The sequence below is a fragment of the Pipistrellus hanaki genome (assembly GCF_964339955.1).
Source record: "Pipistrellus hanaki genome assembly, chromosome: 8".
Taxonomy (NCBI): domain Eukaryota; kingdom Metazoa; phylum Chordata; class Mammalia; order Chiroptera; family Vespertilionidae; genus Pipistrellus; species Pipistrellus hanaki.
Genome location: NC_140510.1, coordinates 45,521,443 through 45,543,159, shown reverse-complemented (window position 1 = coordinate 45,543,159; position 21,717 = coordinate 45,521,443). Strand labels below are relative to the sequence as shown.

Sequence of the window (21,717 nt, the reverse complement as noted above, 5' to 3'; positions counted from 1 at the left end):
TTTGGCTCCAAGTCTCATTTTTGTTCCTTTCCTCCCCATAGTTCAGAGGTACTGAGTGAAAGCAGAGAGGTTTTCTTTTGCAGGAAACGTTACCACCACCTCTAGGCTGAGCACGGTGCTGCTGGCCTAGAGGCAGCAGCCCCATGCGGGATTCTCTTCACCCCATCGGCTTTGTAAGAACTTGTTCTCTTTGGAGAGGGAATGACTTTCATGTGCATGTTTTCACATTAGAATTTAGGGTTTCCTTTGGGAAGGAGATTAATTTTTTAATCCCTTTGGGCGCCACTTGCAATTCTTTGAAAATACACTCTATATGCCTAAGTCCAGGGCATTTATGTAATTTACTGTACTTGTTTGTTTGCACACACAGTCTCATTAATCCCTAGCTCATTCTGAGCTCTGTTGAACTGTTTGGCTTAGAACCTCTTCCTTGGAAAGAAAGGCCAGGCCAAACAAAGATTTATGTTCATGGACAGGAGAAAAACACCTCTGGTTAGCATCATGTACAGACTTTGAGTGAAAAATTTTGCTCTGATATATTTATGTGTGAAAGAGAGGGTCAGGAAGATGTTCATTTTTGGCATTATAAGAAAGTTTTCTGAATAAGAGAGTGTTCTGAAAACTAGGCTCAAATACCCTGCTCTGAGAATGAGTGTAATTAATTTTGCTCAAATACTCAAACCTCTAGCCTCTCTAAATTCTCGATGTATATAGCAAGTATCCTGTGGAAGACTTGTGCATTGTCTAGAATCCAGATCTGTGCATGCGAATGCTTGTTTTAAACTGTATTAAACCCTGCACACCTACATACTATTTAACAGGGAATCTGAGGATTGAATGGTACTTATTTCTTTGACATTTTCAATCCTTTTTTGTTGAATAATGACCTTCCTCCTTGGGATACTTATAAAGAGAATGTCCTGTATTAAAAGGAACCTAGATATATACTAACAGTTTTGCCTTCTCAATGGATGCTTACTGAAGATTTCATTTGTGAGAGATGTCATGTTAATTAAATGAGTCAAATATAGCAAGTTGTATGGGGGAGGAAGTAGTGGGGTTGTTAGTTTTATTCAGAATACGAGCTGATAAAATCAGTCCTTTAAATGAGAGACTCTTGTATTAGGGAGAAGATTGTAGGAATCCTGAATGTGAACACTATGATTATTGAGATTGTCATATATTGCTTAGAACTGGTCCATTATTCTGTCAGATGATTGACAAAATTGTTGACAGATAAGCCTACATTTCATTGCATGCAACAATGATAAAATGACATAAATCAGTACTTTATTAAAATTCCATGAGCCTTATTGAGGCTAGTTGTAAAACAAATACACATGCTGACATAGTTGTATGGGAGTCAGACTAAAAGTAATAGGGCCTGGTAATCATGAGGGTTAGAAAGTTAAGACTGCCATCTGCTGATTTATTCTTTTAAATCAGTCTGCAATCCATTAAAGGTGTGTGCAGATTTGTGTTTGTCATTGATAATTCAGTTTGACTGACAGTAGCCATATGTATGATTACTTGCTGGCTCTCAACTCATAGAAAATCACTCAGCAGTGTCCTCAAAGTAGGCTTAAGATCAGCAGTGAGCATGCAAACACATACATAACTACCCCTTGGCTGGGTGATTTAAAGGATATAAAATGTTTATTGTTAGCATCTTTAAAAATCTATGCAAAAAATGTATGCTAACAATTTGGGTAATCTGTGTGCTTTAGAAAGCTGAGCCCTATGAATATCTACAGATGTTGAACTGTTTATGTATATTTTTCTTTTCCAGTTTGCAGCCAGCCTGGGAAATTTAACTTTCTAAGAATAATAATTTCCTTTGTTTTAAGAGGATTTTTTCAAAATGTCTTTAGTTTGACATATATTAGTAAATAAGAATACAGTAGGCATGTGTTTTTGTTTGTAGATGATACTGATTAAATGATACATAAAACTGTTTTTCTGTGCAGTTTTGGCTTCCCTTTAAATAAATGAGTACTGAGTTCTAGGTTTCTCTAAAGAGAAAATATGGGAGTTGGTATTCTATAATGACCAAGCCACTGTACGCTGTTCCATAGGTAGCATCATTTGTGGCAAAATCTGGGTTTACTTAACAGCTTTGCAGAGCTTTTCCAAGCATACAACATTGGCTTCTCTAAAATGTCTGTGTTTGTATGCCATTGGTTGTAAAGGGAGGGGATTTTGTTACATTGTTGTTGGCAGTGTTCCAGTATAGAGAAGATCCAGAGGGCTCCATTCCTTCCTCATGCGCTTTTTGGGAGGTGTTAGATAACTAGGCTTTAAAGGAAGCATGCTTAAGAGAAGGATTTACAGCTTCAAGAAAGCATAACATTACATTTGACATAAATAATTATTATATACATATGCAGAGTTTTTAGGATAATCCATTTTCCCCATTTTATTAAAAACTCTGAAGTGTTCTATGGGTAAGTAACATGGAGAAAACCATTTCTCTTGGGGCTTGTTTATTCATGTCTAGTACATCTATATTGCTAACAATTCTTTCCATTTACCCAGGCCTGATACCACAACTTATAGGGGTTGCTCCAGAAAAGGCTATTAAACTGACCGTAAGTTTTTTTTCATTAAATTTATTGTTGTTTGTTTAGATTATCATTAAGCCAAAATGAAAACTGATACTGCTGAGACTGACACACTATCAAGGCATTTGTAAAATTTTAAATTTATATGTAGACATTTGATAATTTTTCATCTTATGAGACAAATATTTTGCTGATTTGTAAAACCAATAACATATTAGTAGAGGAAATTCTGGTTAACTGATGTTAATTCTGGTTAACTGATGTTCTCTTTCTGATTAGGTTAATGATTTTGTTCGGGACAAATTCACCAAAAGAGATGGTTCCATTCCACTTTTTGCAGAAATCCTTGCCGGAGGTTGTGTATGTATTAATACTAGACATTTTTCATGGCAAATATGTTCCTTTAACTTTCTTGCACATTAGATATAATATCTGATATTCCCTCTGAACTCAAGGGATTCTAAGGAGATTTTCTCAATGATCATATGGGATGACTTTTAAATTTCATTGCATAGTCTAACTGGTTTTAAGTGCACAAAACAGGTAGAGTTTTGTCAGCTCAGTCTCTTAAAAGCTCCTGAAACATTACCTTTCACATTTTTTGAAGTTCTAATTCTGATCCTTCTTAAATATCACAGTAAATAATAGTAGTGGAGAGAGTTACCATACATTTATATTGACTGTTACTGTAAGTATGAGATGATGGATTAATTTGGCCATTATATTTTAGGCATAGGACTGAATAAGCCACTATGGAATACTTATAATTGTTCTTCTTTAGGGTCCAGAGGATACAGCAAACAACCATAACTATGTTGAGCTTGTGAAGAGTTCTGAACGCAGAGGTTCAGATTATATTTACTTAGTCTTAGAGAGTGCACAAAGGTTTCTAAAGTGGGAGTGTGACATTGGATTTAGACCAATTCTCAAATCTAAGAATGCAGCTAAACTAATTTTGTGGTGTTCATTTCACATTTGGTAATACATTATGTGATTTGTTTAAGACACACTTAGTCCATTTTGTCTTCAAAACCCTTAATAACTTTCAGTTGAATTAGCTGAAAATCTTGGCTAAACCCTCCTCAGCTGCCTGTGGAACCTGAGGTGATGAGGTCACTGACCTTTGTAGTTTTTAATTCAGAGAACATGCCCTGAGGGTCAGAGAGAGGCTGCTCTGGATTCTCCTTGATGAGTTTTATCAGCCTGGCACATACGTGGGTCCTCACCTATCTGCAACCAAAGTTCTTGTGGAAGAGGTGGCTTAGTGTGTGTGCACCTGCATGCATGCCCATGTTTAACATCTTTTCATGCACATGGCATTTATCCATCTGCTTTTGTCTATTTTCTTTGGAAAAATGTATGTAGAATTTTTTTCCAATTTTTTTTTTTTGTTGTTAATCCTCATCTGAGATTTTTTTTTTTTCTCCATTGATTTTTAGAGAGAATGGAAGGGAAGGAGAGAGACAGAGAGAAACATTTATGTGAGAGAGACATATCGATTGCTTGCCTCTCACATCTGCCCCAATCTAGACCAGGGATCGAGCCTGCAACTGAAACGCATGCCCTTGATTGGAATTAAACCCAAGACCCTTCAGTTCTTGGGCCAATGCTCTGACCACTTAGCCAAACCATATGGGGCTCTTTGTCCATTTTTAATTGGGTTGTCTTTTATTATTGAGTTATTAGATTTCTTTTTATATCTAGAGTCTCAGAACAGATTTTTCCCCCAAATATATTTGTACTTTCTTGACTGTGTCCTTTGAAGAATTGGACTTCGATTTTAAGGAAGTACAATTTATATTTTCTTTTGTTATTTGAGCTTTTGATGTTATATATTTAAGAAATCATTGCCTAGTCTAAGGTCATGATGATTTATACCTCTGTTTTCTTCTAAGAGTTATAGTTTTAGCTTATTTAGGCCTTTGAGCCTATATACCACTAGAGACCTGGTGCACAAATTCATGCACAGGTAGGGTCCCTGTGCATGAATTTGTGCACCAGGGCTGGGCCAATCGGGCCCTGCCTGCAGGGGGAGAGGGAGATGGGGAGGAAGATTCTGGGCTGATCAGGGCCTGCTGGCAAGTGGGGAGGAACAGGGTGCGGCAGGTTGGCCACCAACCCCAAGGAGGGAGCCGGCCCTCGGCCCCCCTAGGAAAGGGGTCGCATTCACAGCCACCCACCCCCAGTTCCCTAAGGCCCCAGTGGAGTCAGGAGAGAAGGCAACAGTGGCTGGACTGGGCGTGGAAGGAAAGGATGCCAACGCCGCTGGCCAGCCATGGAAGGTTGGCTGTGGGAGTGCACTGACAACCAGGGGCAGTGTTGAGTGTCTGCCCCCTGGTGGCCATTGCATGTCATAGCAATTGGTCGACCTGTAGTTCTGGTCCTTTGGTAGTGACAGTTGTTTAGGTTTTTACAGACAGTCCTTGGTTTATGTTGGTCTTGATGTACATCGTTTCGTGGTTATGTCACTATCTCCCATTTATTTATTTTAAAAAAAGTTCCTTCATTTCAATGTATGTACATATGTGCTTTATGTTTTTTATTATTTATTTTCCACAAGTAAAGTTCAGGAATTGTTATCTTTTTTAAAAATGTTTTTTACTGTTTCACTTCATTACTATTGTGTATGTGCTCCATGTGAGTGACATAGGTGCTTATCTAGCTTATCTAGGTGGATTTCGACTTATGTCGAAAATCACGTTACATCACACTATAGGAACAGATCTCTAAGTGTACATAGTTTTTCAACCTTAATTTTTTAGGGTATTTTGTCTTGACCAGAGATATCACCAAATGACAGTTCTTTATTGTCAACGTTTTGGTATATTTCATTATAATATTTTTATATACACGCGCACTCATGCACACACACACACACACACACACACACACACACATATTCCTTTTTAAGCCAGATGGAAGTTTTGTTCACTCTGACTTTCTGATTGCAAATGAAAGCTTCTCTCTGTTTCTGAGGTCAGCAGAGAGTCACAATGAAATTTCTCACTCTAGAAATACAATATAACCTTTGGGAACAGGACTATAAACAGAGTGCACATTTTCAAATTTTGAATCTTCATTGTGAACATTAAACTCTTGTTTTATGTCTATATCAAAACCTTCCCAAGAGACCATCAAACACAGAGGGAAAGTAGGAGAGGGTGAAGGAAAGGAGGAGAGATCAACCAAAGGACTTGTATATAAAAATTTTAACATACCTAAATGTACATATATATATATTAATTTAGGTATAATTAATGTACCAAAATGAACAGATCTTAAATGTCAGTCTTTTCAATGAGTTTTAACAATTGTATACACCAATGAAGTCACCACCCAAGACAAGATAAAGAACATTTTACATCAGAAGATTCATTAATGCCTTTTTCCAGTTAATCACTTCTCCCCTCCCCCAGGTACCACTGTTCTGGTTTCTGCCACCAGTTTTGTTTCTTCTCAGATATCATATTCATTTTATTGTTGACAGAATTTTGCTTAACTGTATTTTTAAGTCATATGCTTTCATTTTTTATGAATGAATATCTAAGAGTGTAATAAAGTAGATGTATTTTCAATTTGAAAGAAACTGCCAGTTGGTTTTTTTAAGTGGGTGGACCATTTTATGATCTTACTAGAGGCCCAGTGCATGAAATTTGTGCACAGGTCCCTAGGCCTGGCCAGTGATCAGGGCCTATTGGGGGCCATCTTGCCCAGTCCTGATCAGGGCTAGGCTGGGCTGGCTGTCTGATGGGGCCTGCTGGATAAGGAGAGGGACCATGGGAGGTTTGCCGGCCAGGGAGAGGGACCAGGGAGGTTGGCTGGCCATGTGAGATTGGCTATGAGAGCACACTGACCACTAGGGGGCAACTCCTGCATTAAGCGTCTGCCCCCTAGTGGTCAGTGCCCCCTAGTGGTCAGTGTGCATCATAGCGACTGGTCAACCGATCATTCAGTCATAATGGTCACTTAGGCCTTTATAAATAGAGATCAGTAGTGTAGAGTATTCAATTACTGCACATCCTCATCAAAGTCACCAATATTTCATGTTCTTAGGTGGTTGTTTTTTTTTAATTTTAGTCATTCTAATTGGTGGAAAATGATATCTTATTGTGGTTTTAATTTGCATTTCCCTAAAGCCTAAAGATATTAAGCATCCTTATATACCTTTTTTTTGTGTGTGAAGTATCTGTTCAGGTCTTCTGCCTATTTTTCATTGTTATTCATATTTTTATTGTTGATTTATAGTTCTTTAATACATCATAGAGACAGTACTTTGCAAATATATGTGCTGTCAATATTCTTTCTAGTCTACGATTGTCTCTTAATTATCTCAATGGTGTGTATAGTGGTTAGATATATCTGTGAACTTAAGTGGAAAAAATGTAATAACTTTTCAAGTCAACAGAGCAGGAAGTTTGAAAGTCTAAATGGACTGACCTATATATTTTTTTCTAAACATTTCTCTGGTATCTGTTTTAATATTGTTAATTCTAAGTAGAGCACTTACACGACTGGTCCCATTACCTCTTTAGAAAATGTATACTTCTGAATGGATAGAAGTCATAAAACTCCAAAGGTATTTATTGCTCAGCAAAGGGCTAGTATAAATCCATCACATTGCAGGTGTTTTCTTAGCCTTGTGTAAACTTAGCCTCTTGAAGAACTCACCCTTTCCCCTGGTATCTTGCTTTCAATTTGCACAGTGCTCTCAAATTAGTTGGCGCACGAGAGCTCTGTTAGGGAGATAGGGCAGTTGTTGGGATCTCTGTTGTCATATTAGGACACCAAGAAGCGGAAAGGTTATGACCTATCTAAGGTTACCAAATTAATGGCAATGTAGTTCAACAGGCTGACAAACTTGGACTCTTTCCACTCTCTACTGCTTCTTCCTTTCATCCCACATGCCATGCACACACACAACCCCATGTTGGGTGCAGCAAGAAGTGCACTTGGAGCTTTTACCAATCCTGGGAGCCAAGGTTTACAGCTGGCCAGCCTCCTATGCTGCATGCTCCTCAGCAAGCCGACCTCTCACATCTCTGAAGAGTTTTTTGGAAATAGTTCCAGCTCCCATCCCAGGATTCCATGTCCCAGCTGTATGTTTGAATACTTATCTGAACACACATACCTATGCACACAAGTTGAAAGTCCATTTATGCCAAAGTGTCTTGTGATAGGTATATAGGAATTTTGATGCTTCCTTTTCTCTAGTTAGGAGTAGGTGTAGTTTTATCTATTCATATCCTAATACCCTGGCATATATCATCACTCAGCAGTGACCAAATTGCAATTTATTCCCTTTAAACTATCACTGTCCTAAACTATATTAGAAAGAACCATAGCATTACGCACTGTTTTATAAAAGTCTGAGAATGTTTATGGTTGATGGTGTGTGATACAGTCACTTCCTATTCCTCTTTGGCAATCCTAGTGACAACTGATTCCATGACATTTGTTTTCTGGTTGTTTTAATTTTACTTTTTAGTTTATCTTTATTGTTGAATCTGGTTATTTTAAGTGCACATATTTTGTACATCTGTTTAAGGAGCTTGCGTGGCTTTACTAGTAAATTGAAGTTAAGATTTTCATCAGTGTCTGTAAGGGAAGCTTTGTAATGAATTGTTCAGACATTTTGTGGTTGGAAGGAAATAGTTGCAGATTATAGGAGACAACCGATCAAAGAAGGAAGTCAACGGGGCTTGGCACAGGCAGGACCAGGTCGCCAGCCTCTTTGTGGACTCTGCCCTGGGGTGGGATTGTGAGGGCAGGAGGGTGAACAGGCCTAATCCTGTGTGCAGCCCGTGGCCTCAGGCACATCAGAGGTGTGGTGACATCTCAATATTGCATTCTTTCCCTCCTTACTTTTGCTGTCAGCTTTAGTTGGTTTATTTTCTCATTAAAAAAAAAAATGACACAAGATTAAATGGAAGTTTTTCCATTTTTCCATTTCTATTGTATACGGGTAACTCTCATTCAAAATGAATTTGTTCCCTTTATTGTGTCATTTGTATTTCAGTTCTAAACAAACAACAATACTGAAAAATAAAGACATCTAAGTCAGTTTTAATATTAAGGCTTGCCTCTCCTCAAAATTATAAGCAACAATTCAAAGAGGCAAATTTTGCAGAGAATTAAAAGCTAATTTGGTGATTTGGTGAGTGAAAAAAACTCAACAAAGGTATTGTGTAGCCTGGTTTGTTATCTATATAAGCATCAGTACCAGAAGTGGCAAGATGTCAAATTAGACAGTGTTCGTTTAAGGCATGTAGCTGTAAAGCATGATGCTTTAATATGAACTTTTATATATCTATTTCAAATCTCTAGCTATATTTGACTAGATTTTGTTGCTGTTCATATATACAGAGGTAGATAAGCTTTCTAAAAAAAATTATTGGGACCCTCGTTCTGCTGGTGGACATGTAAATTGGTGCAGCCACTATGGAAAACAGTATGGAGTTTCCTCAAAAAATTAGGAATAGAGCCGGGACCGGTTTGGCTCAATGGATAGAGCGTCGGCTTGGGGACTGAAGGGTCCCGGGTTCGATTCCGGTCAAGGGCATGTGCCTTGGTTGCGGGCATATCCCCAGTAGGGGGTGTGCAAGAGGCAGCTGATCGATGACTCTCTCTCATCGATGTTTCTAGCTCTCTATCTCTCTCCCTTCCTCTCTGTACAAAAATCAATAAAATATATTAAAAAAAAAAAATTAGGAATAGAGCTACCATATGACCCAGCAATCCCTCTTCTGGCTGTATACCTGAAAAATTTAAAAACATTTATTTGCAAAGATATATGCACCCCTCTGTTCATTGCAACATTATTCACGGTTGCCAAGATGTAGATAAGCTTTGTTAAAGCTTTGGATCCACAGAAAACTAGCATTTACTGGTTTTTAAAAAGTGTTTAATGTGCATAAATTAATTTACCACAGGGAAGAATGTGTGAAAAAAGACCTAATCTCTAAAAGAAGCCACTGATTCTAAAGCCAGTTCTGTTATTTTCTGGGAGGTTTTTTAGTTTGGTTTGGTTTGGTTTTGGGGTAGTTAATACATTCATTTAATTCAGAATTTAAAAGGTACAGTGGTGCTTTGAAAATTCTTTCTCCCAGTTATTTCTCTTTTCAGGAGGCAACCAATGTTTTCATCTCTAAACCATTCTGATTTTTAAAAATTTCAGTAAATTTTGACATATTTGTGATCAATATGTACCTAATATTTTATGTTCTGTTTATGTCATTGGCACAATTATATTACCAAATCTTTTTATTTGAATAAGAGCATTTAATTGTTTCTACTTAACTCTCTTCTTATTGGGAATTTAAATTTTTTTCTGTTTAATTTTGTTGCTGTCAAAATAGCATACATTAGCATCTTTATATAAAAGTATATAAAAATATGAAAAGCTACCATATTTTTATTTCACAATTTTACACTTCTGAAATTTTGTATATTCATTGTTGATGTTTGCTGTAAGCAATGTCATTTTTTGGTGTTTTTTTTTTTCCTTCCTATGAAAAGCTGTTGTTAAATGAATGATCATTTATAATTAATACAGTCTGAAGTAGAGGAGAAATGATATTTTCTTGTATTTGTTTCTCAGAGAGGAAGCACTAAGTTAAGGAAGTGATAACATTATTATAATCCTAGTTCTGTTACTAGATTTCTTAGCAGAGTGGTTGAATTAATTGAAGATTTTATTCCCCCATCTCCCCTCTTGAATTTAATATATATGAGATAGTGATCAATCTCAGAGTTTAAAAAAGGAGATTGCATATTTGCCATATAGGTTTCCTTTTAAGTGTTATATTCAGAGTTTAAGACAAATTGCAATCTTTATTTTTTTCTAAAATTATTTAGTATTTCTGGATATTCTGGGTATTATTTGCCTACATATTCCTAGGCCTACTATAGAATGTTTTTTTTTTTAAAAAAAATGTTTATTAACTTTAGCCGAAACCGGTTTGGCTCAATGGATAGAGCGTCGGCTTGGGGACTGAAGGGACCCAGGTTCGATTCCTGTCAAGGGCATGTACCTTGGTTGCAGGCACATCCCCAGTAGGGGGTGTGCAAGAGGCACCTGATCGATGACTCTCTCTCATCGATGTTTCTAACTCTCTATCTCTCCCTTTCTCTCTGTACAAAATCAATAAAATATATTTTAAAAAAATGTTTATTAACTTTAAAAACATATACATACTATGCATTGTTAGCAGTTTTTCTCCTTCAGTGCAGTAGAGCACATAGGTCTGAAACACTTGTGGATGTGTGCCTTGCTACCTGCTCACTTGTAGTTTAGTCTTGGGGTTCTGTCCAATGCACTATTGGCTCTTAGTATGTGTTCTGGGTAACAAGTCCTCAAAGCATACGACAGTTAATGTGTTTGTTTTAAAATGTAGTCATTTCCTTCTCTTAATTGTACAATTCTTATAAGAAGCCTGTTTCACTCAGAAAGAAATCTGAAGAGTTGTTAAAGGAGTGCAAATCTCAGTAAACTGGCAATTATTTCCAAAAGGGTCTGTGAGAGAAGAGGAGGGGGAAACTGGGGTGGGGAATGCTGGTTGGAACTACTGCTCTGTGGGATAACTTACTATGATTAAAACCACAAAAGGGCTTTATATTTACTTACACATAATATCCACATTTAACAAGTGGCAACAGGAGTCGACATTGTCTGGTGGCTGGCAAAGTTTGGGGATTATAATAAAAATTTGTGTTTCTATTATTATTTTTTAATCTGCTTTAGTTTAGAACATAAAGTACATTTTCCCAAAGATAGTCTTTGCAACCATTCTTTCAATAAGAGATTTCAAGGAAGTAGCAAACTTTATCAATTGGTTTGGTCTTTAATACTAGCTACAGGAGCAATTATTTGGATTATCATGTTAACATAATTTTTCACCCATCAATCTTTTTGAAAGTATTGTTTGCTTAGATTGAAACATTGAAATGTTTCCTCCTGCTTGTAGTGCAACAGATTAAAAGAAACACAGGCAAATCAACATGTAAAACTGGGTCAGTCAGTCACCCGGGGACCTGTGTGCCAGTGGTCTGGATTGTGTGAGCTGGGAGTTGTACGAAACCCAGAGAGAGACAGCAAATTGCTGCACCTTTCCGCTTGGTGGACAAAAGGGATTCGGGCCCTGGGGAATCCAGGACAATAGCTTCCCAGGAAAGGGGAAGGAATCTAGTGTCAGTGTTGGCAGTTGTGGATGTTAATGGGAGTAAAGGGTCAGGATTGGAACTGGAGTCGTTGGGGGCTTATAGCTCCAGGCCAGTTAGGAGAATGGGCTGGGACTTACTTGTGTCCCTTGGAAGAAGGTCTGGGAGGGTTGTGATATTTAGAAAAGTGAACATGAATGTGAGTGAAGATAGAATGAAGTTGTTACAGTGTCCCAAAGAGGCATACATTTCCTGTTTCACATGTGATATACTATTACAGTGAAGTTATGATTATATAATACTAGAGGCCCGGTGCATGAAATTTGTGTATGGGGGAGGGGGGGTGTCCCCTCAGCTCATTCTTGTAAGGGGTCCCCTAGTAGGGTCCCTAGGCCTGGCTGGCGATCAGTGCCTATTGGGGTTTTCCTTCCCTTGGCTGCTGGCAACTGGCCCCACGATCAATTGCATCACACCCGCCTTGACTAGCCTCGCGCTAGTTTATATCCTAGTGTGGTTGTTTGTAAGGTCGTCCGGACAGTGTTCTGCTGTTCGGTCATTCGGTTGATTTGCATATTGTGCCTTTATAATAATAAAAGCATAATATGCTCATTAGACCGGACAGCCCAACGACCTTTCAGACATCCTTCTGGATGACTTTCTGGACGAAGCTGGGGTTGCGAGAGCTGAGGCAAACTGCTGCAGCTAGCCCTGCAAGGGCCAAGGCGAGCCACCACAGCTGTGAGGGCCAAGCCCCTTGAATAAATTTCGTGCATCGGGCCTTTAGTTATTATAGATAATTATGTCAATATGGTTATGAGTATATAATGTAAATAGCTACAGGTGAAATGAATCTGTGCAAATGAGACTTTTTTCACTTCATGAATAGAGATATTTATTTAAGTTTTTATAAGTGTATTCATTTTTATATATCCATGTATATATACATTCTTTCTTATAGAAACCAGAAAAGGAGTTGATAACAGTTTTGTTAAACATTCTTTTTCCCCCCTCTACTAGTTAACGGATTTCAGATGCAAATACCCGCATTATCCAAGTTCAGATCTCTACCAGGCACTAGAGATATGGACATGGCTTTGACTTGTCTGTGTTGTACTCATGGGAATTAGGTATCCATTTCCCAGCTCTGCCTTGAAGAATTTTTCTGGTTTTGTGTTGAAATAATACTGACATTGTCTTACTGAATTCTCTCCTTTTGTGTGGGCATTGCTGTGTAGAGATTTGCTCAGGATAATACATTTTAAATTTGAACCAGAAGAGACTTCCCATCTCACTTAAGGCACCTCTGTGGGGCAACATTGTTTTACTTGTTCTACAACCCAAGGAAGTGGAAGCAGGTGGCTGAGCTAAAGAAAGCGAATGATTGCTGAGACGAGGGAAGAAACTATTGTAGATTCAAATTTTTATTCCAGTTCCTAAGAGACACCAAGCATCTCTTTCCCTCTCATCGGAGCTCCCCACTGCCACATTTGGCTTCACTTTGGGGTTCAAATGAGTTTCTTAGTCTTGCCATTTTGTATAGAGCTGGGCTGACCCTGGAAAGACTGGTCTGAGAAACACTTGACATTTTAAGTCCAAACAAGCCATAGATTGGCCTGAGCAGTTTGGGACCCTCCCTGTGAACTGGCCAAAGCGCTGTGCTCCTGTTTCCTGGTGAGGAAGGAGACGTAGAGTGGGTACAACTTAGAGGCTTCTTTGGATTTTTTCTTGTTACACTGCCAGTCAGGCTCTGATTTGGAAATCTGCTTCTCTCCTCCCTGGTCTGCAGGCTGGCGGCTCTCAGGTCATCTTTACCAACCCACTGGAGATTGTAAAGATTCGGCTGCAGGTGGCTGGGGAGATCACCACAGGGCCCAGGGTCAGTGCCCTCAACGTGCTCCGAGACCTGGGACTTTTTGGTTTGTATAAGGTGGGTAGTTTCCCTCCGGTTATCTCAACAGAAAGGTTGTGATGGACTCCACAGAAATGTGAAAGAAAGTGGAAACCAGTCTCCCCCACTAAAAAAAAACCAAAATGGAAAAGCTGTCTTGTCCAGCAGGGTAGTTCCTAGAGCAGAAAATCAAACAAAAGGAAAAATCAGGACAGGTGCATCAGAGGCAGAAGCTATAGGAGCACAGTTCCTGGTGTCACCCGCAGGCTCCGGTGAAGCTGCTGGCAGGACCGGGCTGCAGACCTGCTGGCTGAGGCTCACGGCCTTTATTGGATGACGGGTTTGGGAAAAGTTTCTTTGGTGGTGTCTTTGGCTGGTTTAGGACTTCAAGATGGCCTTATGTTTATTTTGAGTCTGAGTTATCTCTATTGTTATCTTCCCAGTAGGAGCTTCTCTTTGTCCTAATAATTTGACCACAGTGAAACAGTAGTCGACTTTGGTAGGATTGGGGCCTTTAAGAAGTTAAGTGGTGGGATTTGTCAATAATGAATTCCATTAAAAAAATAGAGTGTATTGTACTTTAGCAAAATGCCAGTCAACAGATTCCTTCCCTGCAGGTATACTTATTCCCATTATTACAGATCAGATGTAATGGAGCAGAAGCTGTTATTTCTCTTAAACAAGGAAGAGTATTTCTTTTCATTCTTTTGCCTGGTATAAGGGGGGATACGTAAACCTGGCTGCTATAGACAATGAGTTTCCACAGCATCTGATTTATTTATAGATCCCTCACTGCGGAAATGTGTCAGTTGGCTTCTGGAGCAGCAAATTAGAATGAGAAATTCTGTGGATTAGACTCAGAGAGCGACAGGGCTCTCAGGAGACCAGTAGAGCAGTGACGCCTATCTTGAGTTTTGTACACATTCTGTCCCTTCCACCCACAATTCCCATCCTTTTTGGAATTCCCTTTGAGACTGAATTTATGAATTAAAAAAAAAAGTTAAAAACATTTTAGGTGATGTCTTTTTCTGTTGTTGCTGTTAATTTTCATTGCCTCTGCACATGCCCTGGGGTCGAACCTGCTACCTAAGTATGTGCCTTTGACCAGGAATCAAACCTACCACCCTTCAGTGGGTGGGTGGACACTCTGTAACCATTAAGCAACACTGGCCAGGGCCAATTCAGGTGTCTTTTAAAAATAGCTATTAAGGTCTGGCCTGTGGCTCAATGGTTGAGCGTCTACCAGTGAACCAGGAGGTTTTGGTTCAATTTTCTGGTTAGGGAACATGCCTGGGTTGCGGGCTCAACCCCCAGGAGAGTATGTGCAGGAGGCAGCCAATCAATGGTTCATCATTGATGTTTCTCTCTCTCTCCTCCTCTCCTTTCCTCTCTGAAATCAATAAAATTATATTTTAAAAAATAGCCATTAGGGAACTAAGTACCAAAGCTGGACTATTCGCCTGGCTCTGTAAAGCCCTGGGCAGTAGAACATGTGTGACCTTAGTCACTGAGACAGACTGTCCCTGGTGGCTTTCTACCCCCATGGAAACCTCTTGATGAAATATTCCATCTGGGTCCCCCCAGTCCTGTGCTATGTAGGACATGGGAAAAAGGAACATTGGTGGTTTTTTACCCCTTCCTTTCCCACTGCCACTGCCCATAGCTTCTTACCTGACTCTCACGGGCTCTAGCTGGTGTGGATTGAATTGGTAATTTATTAGTTTTGGCACTGCCTTTGCTGGTTGCTTTGGCATCAAGCTATTAATATTGGGTCTCTACCTCCAACCCCATCAAAGCCAAACAGAATAAGCCTGGAGGTTTGAGAATTGAATTTTTCTATAATGGAAATGCCAGAAAATTCTTAGTTGTCAAAATGATGTTATTGTCCAGTTAACTAACTATAGGACTCCGGACTTCACCAGCCTTTCTCAAGCTTTGAGTCATGTATGCTTCTCTGTGTCCCACCAGTTCAGTTCTCCCCACTTCCCTTTCACATCAATCCCAGTGCTGTGTGAGGGGCACCTCAGGCTTGTCGCCGTGTGGACACTCACGCCCTGTTTATACAACCGTTTTGCTCTGTTTCCTCACTGTGTGACAGGGTGCCAAAGCGTGTTTCCTCCGAGACATTCCCTTCTCTGCCATCTATTTCCCTGTGTACGCTCACTGCAAACTACTTCTGGCTGATGAAAACGGACGCGTGGGAGGTGCAAATCTGCTGGCAGCTGGAGCCATGGCAGGTAACACAGTTGTTTTTTAAGCCAAAAGAACCCTCCCCAATTCTCCTTAAGAAGCAGAGAATCTCTGTGTACTTCCCCTCTTTATTTCTGGAAGGGTTATTGTTCGTATCTGACTTAGTTTAAATGTGATCGCTTTTACTCCTTTGTGGGATGTGCTGTAGTTCTGATGAGAGTTAATTACATTTGCATAATGTGGATAAACAGCTTAATGCCGCTTAGCAACTTGGAGCCAAATTAGATCTGCCCATCTAAATTGGGCTTTCATCATCAACGTGTTCCTTAGCCTCTGTGCCCCTCAAACGTTGGGTGCAGCCAAGCTAAGTGTTAAGGTGGAAAAGTTATTTATCAAACCATTGCTTTGTTGTATCTCATGCTGACGCACAGGTCTGGTATGCCCTCACTTTCTAGCATATTGGAATCTATAAGATTTGCCTCAAAATTGAGCTTTTATCATAAAGATGTTCCTGTGTCTTCTGCCGTCGTCCTTAGATCAGAGTAAGCAATGCTTCCCCAGCAAACCACCTTGTCTTTGATTGGCATCTCTCCTCTGCCTCTTAATGCTTTCTGCCTTTTATTAATGGGGGTTTGTATAGTTTTGCCTTCTGTACTAGACTTGGAGCTCCTTAAGGGGAGAGGTTTCGTTCTGTTCATCCTTGCCTTCCCTATGTGGCCAGCATAGTAATCTATATATATAAAAGGCTAAGTGACCAATTGACTGTCTGTCCATCTGACTGACCGACCGTCCAACTGGTCGGTACATATGACACACATTGGCAATGTAAACATAAACGTTGACTTGTGCATGTGCTTTTCACCCTGGATGACAGGGAATGACGTGATGATTAGGAAACGCTCCCATGGCCCTAGCTGGCTTGGTTCCGTGGATAGAGCATCACCCCACGGACTGAAGGGTTGTGAGTTTGTGAGTTCAATTCTGGTCAAGGGCACATACCTCCATTGCAGGCTCCATCCCTGGCCCTGGTTGGGGCATGTGTAGAAGGCAACCAATCGATGTGTCTCTCTCCCTCCCTTCCACTCTCTCTCAAAATAAATGGAAAAAACCCCTCAGGTAAGGATTAATAACAAAAGAAACTCTGAGCCCTTATTTGGGGTTCCGAAAGTCCCCTGTCTTCTGGCATTTGGAACTTCAGTCAATTGCATGCACATTTGAGAGGCAGTAAAGCTACCAGCTCAGCCTCGGCACAGTGCTCACCCAGCCCCATGGTGCTCACCAAAGTCTCCCAGTTTTAATTGGGGCCAGCAGGTTTCCCTTTGTCTTCTCTCATAACCAGCAGCATAACCAGCCATGAGCAGTGTAATCGCAGACAGGCCTCTGGCCAGTGCCTGAGGGAGCCAAGTAAACACTCCACCGAACTGTCAGGACCAACTTCTCGCCCACAGACAATTGATGTCAGTTTTCAGAATGAGAAATGAATTTGTCTAATTTTTACCCATGAAGCTTTGCTGGCAGGCACTGAGAATATTCAGAATTCAGAACATTTGAAAGACAGGCAGTTACCCAGTTTCAGCTGCGTAAGGAGCAGAGCCCTGTGGTGAAGCTGTGAGCCTCTCCCCCTGAGGAAGATCTCCTGGCTCCTGTGTTTCCTGTTTTGCTTTATAAGGAAAAGGTGTGGTTCTGAAGGCCATCTTGTATGTCCCTGCTGCTGGTCGATCTCGTCATGGGAACTCGGCAGGGGATGGATGATGTGGCCTTGCACAATCAGGCCCCCTAATGTCCCTTAACCAGTTGCTGGGCCTCCTCTGCTCCGGTTGTGATGACTTCTGTCATAAGCAGTCACAGGCAGCTTTCAAATTAGCCCTCCAACGGGAGGGGTCCGAGTATTGCTATTCACCTCACATGATAAGGTGACAAGAACTGGCAAAAAACACCACCACCACATGTCGGAACCGGTTTGGCTCAGTGGACAGAGCGTTGGCCTGTGGACTAAAAGGTCCCAGGTTTGATTCCGGTCAAGGGCATGTACCTTGGTTGCGGGCACATTCCCAGTGGGGGGTGTGCAGGAGGCAGCTGATCAATGATTTTCATCGATGTTTCTAACTTTCTATCCCTCTCCCTTCCTCTCTGTAAAAAATCAAAATATATTTTAAAAAAAAACAACACACCACCACCACCCTAGTTTGATGTCAGATACATTTAGGAGCTCATTAAATTGACATCATCCTCATTTCTTATTATAAATGAAAACACTTGGTCTTATTTTAGAAAAAAGGAGGTAAAGTAATTAAAACCTAAAGGGGAACATTTGGGAATTATCCCAGTAATATTGCTGCCTTCCCCTCCCTTCTCCCTCTTCCCCCCAGCTCAGTTCTTTGAGAGCATATAATACAGAGTATTTTCCTAATTTAGAAAGAAAAGAGAATTCACCCTGACCACACTGACAGCTACTGGGTGTTTGTATCCCTTTTACATTATTGCCCAGGCATCTATTTAGGAGGCTATGAATTCGAACAGTTGAAGTTTCTAATTGTTCGATGCTAGCAGTAGTATTTCTGTCCCTTGTAAGGTGCTTTGGATTAATCAAATGTGTCTTTCTCCTGAAAGGTGTGCCTGCCGCTTCTCTGGTGACCCCGGCTGATGTCATCAAGACAAGACTGCAAGTGGCTGCCCGTGCTGGCCAGACAACATACAGTGGTGTCATCGACTGTTTCAGGAAGATACTCCGGGAAGAAGGGCCCTCAGCTTTTTGGAAAGGAACAGCAGGTAGGGGCAGGGCCATGTGGAGAGGCTGGGCCATGTGGAGTGGCTGGGCCGTGTGGAGAGGCTGGGCTGTGAGGAGAGGCTGGGCTGTGTGGAGAAGCTGGCTGGTGTTAGGGGCCTCCCCCATTACCACAAGTCGTTTTTGCGTCAGTCTGGTGTTAAGCGTCCGCTCCCATCTCTCTTTCAGCCCGAGTGTTTCGGTCCTCTCCCCAGTTTGGTGTTACCTTGGTCACCTATGAACTTCTCCAGCGGTGGTTTTACGTTGACTTTGGAGGCCTGTAAGTGCAGCTGTTGAACACCTTTATAATGAAAGCACCCAAACCAATAGGGCTTTGCCTACAGAGACAGATTTGGAACTGAAAGGACAGAGAAGCCTAGAGGACCAGTGCATGTCAGTCAAACAGTGGGCTTACATCCAAAAGCCTCACGTTAGGGAGTGGAGATCGCGACACGGCGACATCACACACAGTATTCAGCAGCTACTTGGGGAAAGTTTAGGGAGGAGCAACATAAAATGTGTGTAAGCAATATGAGCTTCATGGATTTAGGTTCTTATTATTTAGATTTCACCAGAAGTAATGAAAGTTTGTATTAGTAACACTTTTGTGACCGTTCTTTCAAAGATTTAGTTAAGCCCTCACACCTCTGAGATTTCATTGTTCACTTTAACTTATTATTGGAATAGGTTTGGATGTTCTTAGAGCTAATCTATTGCAAACTAAACGAAGAGGCTCAGAGAGAGGTGATGCCTATGGACTTACTCACTGGTGAGATCCAGGCCAGGAATTGGGCCTCTCGAGGCTTCATACCTGAAGCTTGTGCTGGAGAGCACAAGAACAGCAACTTGTTGAATTTGCTGTGTGGGAGAGATTATACCCAAAGCAAGCAATTATCAGCTTTTCAGTGTAAGATAAACCCTGAATCTGAGTCTTCGCCTCATAAACCAAATAGAGGGACTGTACAAGGAAGATCAATCTTACACTTTTCTATGCTTTCACATTCTGTAAAACTAAGAATTACATTTATGTCTCTTCAAACACTTTTAGCAATAACCTTCATGAGTTTACTATTTTAAAAGTTAGTGTTTTACTCATTTGTGGATAATAAAGAACATTATAAACTGATGAACCAAAAGATAGATATAGAGACAGTATATCAACAAGTAGACTGTCAAATTACAGTGGGGAGGGGAGGAAGATCTGGGGGAGATAATCAACCGAAGGACTTTTATACATGCATATAAGTACAACCAATGGACACAAAACTCTGGGGAGGGAGGGGATGTGTGGGAGGGAGGGAGGGGGGCAAAAAAAAAATCAACAAAATATATAAAAAAAAAAAGTTAGTGTTTTAAATTCTCAAAGGGAAAATGTAACTTCTTATGATAAGTTTATGCATTGTGCAGAAAATTTGGAAAATAGTAAAGTAAAAAAGAAAATCACTCATAGTCCCACTCCTCAGAAAGTTTTAATATTTGAGTGTATTTTCTTCTGATCTATTTTCTAAGGATCTATTTATATAAGTTTATAAGCATTGAAATTGACACCATTGACTCCTAAATCAAATATGTGAATGTGTTGTTTTCAAAGCCTCTATAAATTGTGGTTACTGCAGCACAGATGACAAGGAAATAGTTGGACAAATAATACTCTTCTTCGCGGCATGTGAGTCAGACTGAGATGTTGAGCTGTGTGCCATCCTCAGTCCTGAGCACGCTAACCGTTTAGCTTTGTCCTCCCAACAGCAAACCCTCCGGCTCCGAACCCACACCTAAGTCACGCATCGCGGACCTTCCTCCTGCCAATCCGGATCACATCGGTGGATACAGACTCGCCACGGCCACTTTCGCTGGCATTGAAAACAAGTTTGGCCTTTATCTCCCCAAATTTAAATCTCCTAGCGGCCCTGTGGCTCAGTCAAAGCCAGTGGCAGCAGCTCAGTGATGAGACGACCGCTGAGTGAGAGAGAGGCCTAGCGAGCAGCCCTGCGCTGTGCCCAGTCAGCCACACGGTGCTGACTGAGCCGAGTCTATATGACATATATATGTATTTGTTTATAGTCATTTGCCCAGGAAAAAAAATACAATGCAGTTTCAAGCTTTAGTCATGTGTTGAAATGTTTTTAAGCTTTGGCATGAGTTAGTGTTCTTAGACTGCTTTGCACAGCTTGCACTTATAGTGAGTGACTGTACATATTGTACATCTTTGTACAGAGACACCTTGGCACCTCATCCCAACAAATCACATTTATAGAATGTACGCATTTCCTAGTGGCTTGAAATGTACAGAATGTTTTGAAAGTGTTTTATTAAGAATCACACGGAAATAAATGTATTAACAACTAAATTCATTCTCTCATGGGTGACTGATGGAACTGAAGCATCAATATTGGATGTATTTAATTTCTAGTTTGTTTTCCATTCTGGAAGAAAAAGGTATTTGCTGATAAAGAGGAATCACAAGTCCAAGTGCCAACACCATTGGATAAGAGATCCTTTGGAAAAGACGCCGTCAGTGGATGCCAGAGGACAGGCCGAGACTCGCGGTGCTGATGCGATTCCATTGTGTTAAATGTGTGCATACATCCTCCTCTGTCCATCGCTCCAGAGGCGTTTCCTAGACGGCTCCTCTGCCATTGAGTTCCTGGAGACAGGGCATCTCCCGCTCTGCTGGCTTAGTTTTGCCTTCTTCCTCTGACACAGCAAGGGCCTAGCTGTCAAAACAGTAAAGGATGCTTTGGTAATTTTCCTCATGGATATGATTCCAATCAAAAATAAAATACCAAAATGTGTGTGCATGTAGTCGGATTTTCCTTCATAAATATACTGATAGTGCCTTTTATTTTGATTTGCTACTAATTCCAAATAACTCATGATCAGGTTTCCCTCTCTTCCATTTTTATAGGAAATAGTTCCTTTCAGAAAGGACTGTGGTGGAATGAGAGGAGAGAAGACGAAAAATAAAAGCTCTGTCTTATGATTCACTGGGACCAGGTTCTTCCTATGAATGCAAATACAAACTGCTTATTCCAGAAGTCACTCACCGAGGGTGTGATTACTAATTTAGATCTCAACATGCATCTTGACAGCCACATCTACACTTCAGTGTGGTTGTGACTTGATGAGTAGTGTCAGAATTTACTTACTTTAGCGAAGTG

At 40.5% G+C, this 21,717-nt stretch overlaps 1 protein-coding gene across 4 annotated transcripts in view; it reads left to right on the top strand.

Annotated features, from left to right (window-relative positions):
* SLC25A12 (solute carrier family 25 member 12) overlaps positions 1–21,357 on the top strand; it is a 143,539-nt gene extending 122,182 nt beyond the window's left edge. For all 4 annotated transcript variants that reach the window (XM_084892316.1, XM_084892317.1, XM_084892319.1 and 1 more), the window contains 7 exons: positions 2,536–2,588; positions 2,841–2,921; positions 13,504–13,644; positions 15,704–15,842; positions 18,406–18,564; positions 18,749–18,839; positions 20,306–21,357. In XM_084892316.1, coding sequence (XP_084748442.1) covers positions 2,536–2,588; positions 2,841–2,921; positions 13,504–13,644; positions 15,704–15,842; positions 18,406–18,564; positions 18,749–18,839; positions 20,306–20,504 — 863 coding nt within the window. In that variant the 3' untranslated portion in view covers positions 20,505–21,357. The remainder of the gene's footprint in view (positions 1–2,535; positions 2,589–2,840; positions 2,922–13,503; positions 13,645–15,703; positions 15,843–18,405; positions 18,565–18,748; positions 18,840–20,305) is intronic.
* Positions 21,358–21,717: the final 360 nt, after the last annotated feature.